At 36.0% G+C, this 10,014-nt stretch overlaps 2 protein-coding genes across 3 annotated transcripts in view; one reads left to right on the top strand and one right to left on the bottom strand.

The window, feature by feature from the left end:
* The window catches only part of LOC109820596 (dual specificity protein phosphatase 12), a 25,955-nt gene extending 25,077 nt beyond the window's left edge, over positions 1-878 (top strand). Inside the window, exon 4 of one of the 2 annotated variants that reach the window (XM_020386757.1) lies at positions 361-878. In XM_020386757.1, coding sequence (XP_020242346.1) covers positions 361-521 — 161 coding nt within the window. In that variant the 3' untranslated portion in view covers positions 522-878. The remainder of the gene's footprint in view (positions 1-360) is intronic. The other variant, XM_020386756.1, reaches the window with a different exon arrangement.
* Positions 1,247-4,056, bottom strand: LOC109822688 (F-box protein At2g32560-like). The gene is made up of 5 exons (XM_020388919.1): positions 3,151-4,056; positions 2,984-3,069; positions 1,957-2,135; positions 1,776-1,850; positions 1,247-1,667 (listed from the first exon to the last, which is right to left on the bottom strand). Exons 1-5 carry the CDS (start codon positions 3,829-3,831, stop codon positions 1,480-1,482), a joined length of 1,209 nt encoding a protein of 402 aa, XP_020244508.1. The 5' UTR covers positions 3,832-4,056; the 3' UTR covers positions 1,247-1,479.

Below are 10,014 nucleotides of genomic sequence, written 5' to 3'. Positions count from 1 at the left end.
AACCCCACACCCATAATAAAAAACATCCTGCCCAACCACTACCCCCTGTGCTCGAAAAAAGAAAACTAAAGAAAACATCCTGAACTTTTTATATAGTAAACCCTCAGAACTATTGGGAATTCACATAAACGGCGTAACATATAGACTGTAGAGTCTAAATTTGGACTGAAAAGGGTAATGTAGAAGTTATATTTAGGTAAAACTGTTCCAAAAGTAATTCCAACACATGATAACTCAAGGTAATTGCTGCCAGTCATGATACTTGAGTGATATAGATGCCCGTGCATATCCTTTTTCACATAATTCTTTGCCGAACTAACCCAAGCACTAACTGTTGTGTCCTGTTCTGTTATACGGCAGTTGAAGAGGGCGCACTGGAAGGAAAACTGACGTGCGTCAAATGTGATGCTCGCTTAGGGTACTTCAACTGGGCTGGCATTCAGTGCAGCTGCGGCAGCTGGATCACTCCAGCCTTCCAGATTCATAAGAACAAGGTTGATATTAGCAAAGAACTGCCCTAACATTATCTACTACATCGGAACTGGAAGATACATAAAAATATATACTCTTGGGTAATTGATGTTGTGGAGGTTGTTTGTTAATACGAGCACTCTGGTGTCATGAAGATATATGCTTATGCTTTCAGTAATAATTATCTTTTACGGCCAAACTGCAGATCCTTTTTTCGACATTCACGTGTGAGATTGTTCTTTATATGCTCACTAGTTTTTCGAACTCGGTTTGTATAAGAAAAATACTTAATTCTGTATTTATATCCACCAGCCAAAATGCCATAGTGGCAATTGTATATACATAAAAGAGGGGAGTTACTCCAAGCCTATTGAGTTTTTTTTACAAGGATTTTTTTTTTTTGAGTTTCTTTTTGTTTTTCAGCGCTTCTGCTCGAGTAAACAGTCAGGTTCTCTTATTATTCATATATTTATTCTGCATCCAGTTGATGCCGTTATTTAACTGTACTTTTAGCTGGCGTGATTTAGAAGGACTTCATACGCATCGGCGAGGAGCTTGGATAGAACTGAAACATGGTTGAAGGTGTCATAGTCGTTGCTCTTGGTAATATAAATTATGATTACACATATAAGATAAATATATAAATGAACTTGAAATTGCTCGAGCTTAGACCTTTAGAATTAGGTACTGACATGCAAGAAATTCACCATGACTACTGTAAAAAGAAATCATATACTGAAATGTCACTAGTGAACGTTTTCACAGACAAGATTTCTGGTCTGGACTCAAGTCGGTAACCAGTTTTATTGCATAAAAGGAGTTTCATATTACAAATAGATGTGGAACAGTACGGCTAAATTAATACATACATCAAGTTTGAGCTTTATTCTTGAATTTAAGCTACATTTAACTAGTACCTGAATTGATGTGGTAAATGCAAATTCTATTCAGGTATCTCTGTTGGCCACAACTGTTTCCATTATCGATATCTCGTGGTAATTGCAAATTCTATTCAAGTATCTCTGTTGGCCACAACTGTTTCCATATTGATATCTCATGCTCGTCGTAAAGTTTTCTGATTCCTCCATAAAATCCATATGCTTCATTCCCTTCTTCCCTGTGATGTTTTCTGTCTACAGATGTCCTCCTCCATCTTGAGCTCGACGAGTAATGGTTGAATTCTAGTACTATAGTATCTTCACAACATAACAGCGGCAAGAAAATAGTGAGTTATAGAATCTAAACATCAACGAAAAAGATTGACAAAGCCTCTACGCTTATAGACAACTGTATTAGTTTCTCACCGCTATCGTAACAATGACACTGATGCTCATCTCCATCACAGGACTCTAAATGACCTACAACTCCATACCACCATCCTGCCAATATATTAAAATGTTGAAAAAAAATCAATAAATAATCTGAATACTATTTTCTCAAACGTTGATGACAAAAAATTCTAAGGCTATTGCTCAAAATACATACCATATGGAAACTCTTTGTTCCTTCTCCATTGAATTTCGATATGATCACCTGGTCGCAGGTCGTTTAAACAGTTGGATATATGAAGATCGTGCGGAGGAGTATCGATAGGAGGTGCTCTTATTCTATCCCATTTCACTCCTTCCTCCACATCGGTAACCCTTTTTCCGTGTGATGGGTATCTAAAGGGAATAAGGTCCATACACCGTCAACATGGTGTTTTATCAAATTACAGTGAATTTTTCTACAAGTATATGACATATCTTAAGTTATACAATGATTCTTTCTGCAATAGCTAACAAGGGCATTCTGCCACTTAAAATGCCTCGTCTCGTGTTTAATTCATGTCAGTGAGGCATTCATCAAAATGCTATAATGTCTATTTTCCGCCACTTGAATTCTTGGATTAGTTGTGGACACTGTTTTAAAAAATCTCCGCCTAGTCCGCTTAGGCGTACGCCTAGGCTTAAGCGGTACCTAGGCCGCCTAACTAGTGCCTAGCGCCTAGGCGGTATTTAGACGGTATTTAGGCAGGCGGTATTTAGGCATTGATTGTGATTTTATGAGTCATAGCCTACACGTCCTCCAAACTCCATTAACCTCCAAATATGAACACCTCCACTACCTCTTCCGACCTTCAGCAAAACCTCATCGATAACCACTTAAATGAAGAAAGAAAAATAAACGACCAGAAACCGCTTAGGTGCCCGCCTAGGCGACTAAGCGCTGGGCGCCAAGTCCGACGCCTAGAAGCGCCCAGCGTTTAATGTAACATTGGTTGTGGATAGACCCCTGTACTATCCCCCAATTGTAGATAGGCCTTCTGTGGTTCTATTGCTAGAGATAGCGAGTGAGTTTTTTCAACTCCTTTACTCTTAGAGAAAAAGAAATTTGTTTATTGACAAATAGAACTCCTGACGGTAAAAGAATAAAAAAAGAGGGGTATATCTGAAATAGTAAAACTACATAGGGCTGTCAGCAATTGGGCGATATTATAAGGGGTTTACCGCAATTAACCCTAAATTTTTACCTTGCGTGAAAGGTATCCGTACGAGCGTCATAACTGAACTCAGCATCATAGCATGAAAGCACAAATCCAACATGTCCATTAATGAGCTGAAAAAAAAACCCCCAAAATTTAAACAAAAGCTTCCTTGAAATCAATAGAAATTAACCATGATGATACCAAATATATACCTCTCTGTTATAAACTTGAGCGGGGAACGAGAATCTCCCGCTCTCAAGTGCAAGATACCAAGCCATAACAGAGCCACTATTCTTCAAATTGTTCTCGGCCTTTGGAGACATAAACCAAGAACAAGGCAACACGCAAGAGAGAATCTCTAATAGCCAACCTGCACTCTCATTCCTCTTGCTCTCCTTCGCCGAAACAAAATGTATCCATTCTCTTCTCGCACATTCGCTTATTATTCTTCCCCATCTCTCACTGAAATGTCTCTCCCAGAGATGATCTCTAGTGGCAATATCTCTCAAATATGTGCATACTTCCGTCACGTTCAACAGTTCCACTGGAGCCAACTTCCCAAGAATCAAGTCTAAGGGTAATTCCGGTAGATCCAATATCGTCATCGTCGCCTTATCTAGCTCCGCGTGTACCCCAAGTTCCTCAGTTCTTGACACTCTGTTCCTGTTGGTGAATTCTGTGTATGAGAATTTGAAGATGTGGGTGATGGTTAATTTGTAGTTCTTTAAGTGAGGGATGAGATGGGCTAAGGATTCTTTGCAGAGGAGAAGAGAGAGAAGGCTTAATTCATTGACCCATGAAGGAAGTTTAAGAGGGAGGGGGTTTTTGAGGAGGAGGAGGAGGAGGAGGAAGAAGGAGATGGAGGATAGAAGAAAGAAAAGCATTGGGTGCATGGTTGTTACAGCGATTGTAGCTTGTGCTTTAGTATTGTTTCATTGGTAGTGAAATAGATATATAAGATTGGGAGGTTGTTGAATAGAGAGAAGAAGAGAGGTGGAATATTTGGAGAGCGATGCCGAGGGATCTTGAGTAGAGTAGGAAGAATGTGGGGCGCTGAGAAATGTGTTGGATTAGTTGAAACCCATATTTTGGGCCTTTGTAGAGAAAGAAATGAAGACTGTAACCTTTATGGAGAGAGAACCGATGGAGATTGTCACTTGTATGAGATTTTCTTTTTGTCTATTGTTATTCTATTGGGAAAATTGCTTCTAGCCCTCAAAACCATTACAAGTATTCCCTTCTCCCCCTCAAGACTTTTTCAACTATCTCAAAGCTCACCAAAATCATTCCAATATTCCTTTAGCTCCCAAAACCCTTCCCCATGTGACATGCAACCAGTCACTCTATCAAGCCGGTTATTGAAGAGTAAGCAGTAGTATTGCAGGCATTAAATGGTGATTAGAAAGTGGTTTTGAAGGAAAAAAACCTCATTTCCCTCCAAATTCTAACTATTTCCTTTCCTCCCCTGCAGTAAATCCATCTCCTCCCCCTTTGCTTACCCCAATTACTCTCTCCCGACCACTTAATTCTCCTCAATAAATCCTCTTTGATTCTTCCACTGCTTTTCTTTAAAATGATAGATGGATCCCTTCTTTGCATGGTTACAAATACAAAAAACAACGAAGAGGGTGAGAGTGTCTTCGTTGTTATCAACGAGTCTACATAAATCATTAGCTTGAAATATCAAGTGTCCCAAATGATTAAACTGTCATTGCAATCTCTTTCACTGAAATTCATATCCGAAAGGGAAAAGAAGCTCAGATTTTTAATTGATAATAACGACGACTTGAGGTTGATATTTGAGTATTGTCGTCGTAACGGATTTACAGACATAAACTTGTATGTTACTTCCTCTGGGGAATCCTCAACTTCTCGGAACACCAAACTTCTCCAGAAAATATGTAAGGATTTCACTTTTAATTTTCGTATGAGTTCGTTGATATGTTATGAGTTGGTTGTTAAAATTATGCATTGGTTGCAGAGGTTATGAGTTGGTTGTCAAGGTTACTAGTTGGTTGTTAAGGTTATGAATTGGTTGTCAACCTTTATTAAATAGTTTTAAGTTGGTCACTAAGGTTATGAGTTTGCTGTTAAGCTTACGAGTTGATTGGTAAGGTTATGAGTTTGTTGTTAATATTACGAGTTTGTTGCTAAGTTTATGAGTTTGTTATTAAGGTTATGAGTTTGTTGTTAAGGTTAGGAGTTAGTTGTTAAGGTTATGATTTAGTTGTTAACCTTACCAGATATTTATGTATTTTTTTAGCCTTATGAGATGGTTGTAAGGTTATGGTTAATTGTTAAGTATTAATATTTTTTTTTACTTTTACATGACTATCCCGATAGAAAATTCGCGATGCACAGCTACTACGCTCACCCAAACATGTAATGATGAGCGTATTCCTAATGACAATCCAGTGGTGACCCGATCACGATAATGGAAGACATGATTAACAACCAAACCAATATCACAGCTGAGTGGCACACAACCATACGTGAAATTGGTCAGAAATTTGATAGTGCTGCTGAAGTTAGATTAGCACTTTAATACTACTCAATTGTGAAAAGGTTTGAGTATGATTTTTACTATAATGCACAAAGATGTATAAGAGTCCATTGCCGATTCAGGGACACGCTGGATTGCCCTTGGATGTTGTTTGCTTCACCACTCAGAAATTCCTCAGTTATGTCTATAAAAATTTTCTATTTTACCCACACTTGCAGTCAGCATGGAGCTAATGCTGGCAACTCAAGGGCATCAAGAAAGTTTATTGTAAGCCAAATACAATCTGTTTTGAAGGTTAGGCTAGATCTTCGTCAATTGATATTAAGAACGACTTGTTCTCATATTATGACATTAAGATTAACTACTGTAAAGCGTGGCAAAGCAAAGAGAGAGCACAATAGGACCTGTTCGGTGACGATGATGAGGCTTACGATTCACTAAGATTGTACATTCTTTTACCCTAATATTTTAGTTATTAAGGTTATGTATTGGTTACTAACCTTATGTTTTAGTTGTTAAGATTATGTATCGGATGCTAACCTTATATTTTGGTTGTTAATCTTATGCATTGGTTGTTAAGGTTATAGGTTGGTTGTTATGGTTATGGATTGGTTGTTAATGTTATGTGTTGGTTGTTAAGTTTATGGATTGGTTGTTAAGGTTATTGATAGGTTGTTAATATTACGGGTTGGTTATTAGGACTATCAGTTGGTTGTTAGGTTTATGTGTTTGTTGTTAAGTTTATGTGTTGGTCGTTACGTTTATGAGTTTGTTGTGAAGGTTATGAATCAGTTGCAAAAGTTACTGCTTTATTGTTTAGGTTACAATAATGAGGGTAATATTACTGATTACTTTTTATATTTATACAGGTACGAAGCCATAGTTCTAGCAACTAATCCAAGAAGTCGTATTGCTATTGACGCTATTGAGACGTTTGTTCATAAGTTATAATGCCTGTATTGAAGGGTTCGTTGCTGGATGTAGGCCTCTCTTATTTTTGGATGGAACATTTCTTAAAGACCGCTACAAAGGTATACTACTTAGTACAATATGATATGACTGTAACTAAGGAATATTTCCTCTTGTTTATTGCGTATGCGACCAGGAGAATGAGGATAATTAAAAATGTTTCTTACAAGGAGTGTGGACGATACTACATGATAGAGAAAATCCTTACAATCCTCCACATCAACTGGTAATGATTTCTAATGCTGACAAGGATATTAGGGTAGCAGTCGAGGAATTCTTTCCAAATGCTTTCCATTCAAGGTGTGTTCTGCATCTAGTCGAGAATTTCAAAAAGAAGAAGAAGAAGAAGAAGAAGAAGAAGAAGGAGTTGAGTCACAAGGCAAATGTCGCTCAAATTTTGGGTGATTTATTACAAAACGTGGCTTATAAGTACACATTTTTCGAATGGGATGATTATAAGCAAGAATTGACATCGATTGATCAAAGAGCTTACGTTACTATAATAGAATACTCCCCGGAGAGATGGGCAAACACTTATTTCCATGGTATAAGTATGATAAAATTTTTTAAACTTTATTTGTTAAGGCTACATTTTAGTTGTTAAGGTTATAGTAAGTCTACAGATTTGTTGTTAAGGTTAGGTTTTAATTGTTAAGGGTACAATTTTGTTGTTAAGGTTACTGTTTTGTTATTACGTCTACAGATTTATTGTTAAGATTAGATTTTGGTTGTTAGGGTTAGAGTTTTGTTGTTAAGATTACATTTTCATTGTTAAGGTTAGGTTTTGGTTGTTAAGATTAGAGTTTTGTTGTTAAGTTTACCATTTCGTTGTAAAGCTTAGAGTTTTGTTATTAAGTTTACCGTTTGGTTGTTAATGTTAGGTTTTTGGTTGTTAAGGTTACGTCTTAGTTGTTATGCTTACATCTTAGTTGTTAAGGTTACAGGCAAACTTATGAAACTTCGAACGTTGCTGAGTCCTTTAACAGTTGAATAAGAAAGACACGAATGTTATGAATCTTACCTTTGGTGAAGACGATACGAAAGCAAGTCATATAGCACATGCATAAAAGAAAGCTTATGACAGCGAAATGGTCTGGAAAAATTATGTCCAGAAGCGAAGATAGTGTTGAGTGATAATATTCATCATGAAGCTGCTTGCATATTAAACATTTGACAGAAGATATTGTGAAGGTTGAATCTAATAAAACTTGCTGTGTAGATTTAAAGAATCGGACATATTCATGCACGTCTTGGGATATCGTCCGCATTCCTTGCAAGCACGCTTGTGCTGCAATTACTTAGATGATACGAGATATTTATCAATATTATGATTGGTTTATGACGGTTGAAGCATTCAGAGCAACTTATAAACCAATCTTCTTTTATATTCCAGATTACGAGAAGCGTGTTGTATCGCCAGAAGATTGTCTGTTAAAGCCTCTCTTACTAAAAAAACATGAAAGACCATGTACTAGACAAATAAACAATAGGTCGTTGAACACCTGTCCTGTTAAGTGCTCCAGATGCCACATGGAAGGTCACAATCGACAAACTTGCAACGAGCCTATCTAGTTGCTAAACATATGTATTATTTAGTAACGTTTTGTATTAGTAGCTAACAATATGTATTGGATGATACCATTTTGGAATGTCTATTATAATGTTGTGCATTCAGATTATGGCTTTGTTGTTAAGTATAAGGCAACGTTATTAAGGTTACACCTTAGTTGATAATATTATGTTTGGTTATTAAGGTTATAAATTGATTATTAAGGTTATGGATTGGTTGTTAAGGTTAGGGCTTTGTTATTAAGGTTATGGATTGGTTGTTAATGTTATGACTAAGTTGTTATGGTTATTGTTTAGTCGTTATGGTCATCGCTTAGTTGTTATGGTTATAGCTTAGTTGTTATGATTATGGCTTTGTTGTTGAGGTTATGGTTTCATTGTCATGGTTATGATTTAAGTTATCCTGCCTACATTTAAATAGTTATGCTAATGGATAAATTGTTATGGTTAAGGCTTAGTTAAAGCTTAACAACTTATCCGTAACCTTAACAACTAATGGACTACTCCCCATAAATTATCCGTAACCTAAACAACCAATAGACTACTCCCCATAAACTTACTTACAGGACATAAACAATTAAGTATTTATATTTATAATATTTACAATAATTACTTACATGCATTCAACAATAATAGTCTATAACACAGAACTTCTTTCAATGTCATCATCGTCAAGTACACTGAGATCTTTTTTCCTCCTCCAACCTTCAATTAGTAAATAGGCTGCTAGCTTCGCTTGTATGGCTCATGTGTTATGCTCTTTGGGTGTGAGGTGCAGAATGCTTCTACCTTCAATAATAGCTTTTATAAACAGGTAGACGTAGGTCCCGCAGTCATACTTACACACAAACAAATATACACTATTAAAAATGTTAAGAAGCTCAAATCCCTAAGGTTAACAACCAACCTTTAACCTTCATATCCAATACCTAAGGATAACAACCAATCTATAACCTTAACAATCAAACCCTAAGCTTCACAACCAAAGCTTAACATTAACAACCAATCTGTAACCTTAACAACAAAACCTTACGCTTCACAACTAAAGTCTAATCTTAACAACTAATCTGTGAACTTAACAGCCAATCCCTAAACTTCACAAACAGACCTAACTTTAACAATCAATCTCCAATATTAACAACCAACAGAGTTTCAAAAAACTTATGATCCCTTTTGTTCCTCGCATGGAACTATGATTGGGTTGAATACATTGTATAATTTATTCTCGTTGAAGCCAGCTTTAATGTAGTTGAAGGCTTTAACAATGTTGAGCACATATTCCCAATGTCCAGATCGTTCTTTTAAGGAGTCATAATATTTAACAATATTATTTTTTACATCAAACTCTAGAGATGCTAATGATCTCCTTGGACAATGAGAACTAGGAGGCTAGTAATTCCTTCATTGATAAACTTTTGATGAAGATTTCATATGCATCTCGGTAGTCAGGATTTTTCACATGTATTGTATGATGTAATCAAGAATTAGACTGACCAGTTGCTTTTAACATATATTGAAATAGATAATAGATATATGCCCTAGATATATATACTTACTAAAATGAAATATAGACCGACCCATATTTTTTTACGATATGATTCGTTCTGAGGCATGTTCTTCCATTCACGTATGGTATCAATTAGCACCTTAGTAACATATAAGATGCCAAACAAAAATAAATAATAGTAATATAAAAGATGATAAACAATAATTATTAAGAATAAATTTTATCTTACTGAATCATCAAGTCGACTACTACATAAAATATAAAGAAGATCAAATCTGTCAATAGACAACCATTGATATTTGTACACTTTAATCAAACTGTAAAAAGAATGAAACAATTAATATACTTAGCAATACATACGTAACCTTAACAACCAATACCTAAGCTTCACAACCAAAGCCTAACCATAACAACGAACCTGTAACCTTAACAACCAAATCGTAACATTAACAACAAACCAATAACCTTAACAACAAACCTGTAATCTTAACAACAAATCAGAAACCTTAACAATCAAAACGTAACAAC

This window comes from Asparagus officinalis, chromosome 8 (assembly GCF_001876935.1).
Source record: "Asparagus officinalis chromosome 8, Aspof.V1, whole genome shotgun sequence".
Classification (NCBI taxonomy): domain Eukaryota; kingdom Viridiplantae; phylum Streptophyta; class Magnoliopsida; order Asparagales; family Asparagaceae; genus Asparagus; species Asparagus officinalis.
This window is presented reverse-complemented; position numbering and strand designations above follow the sequence as displayed.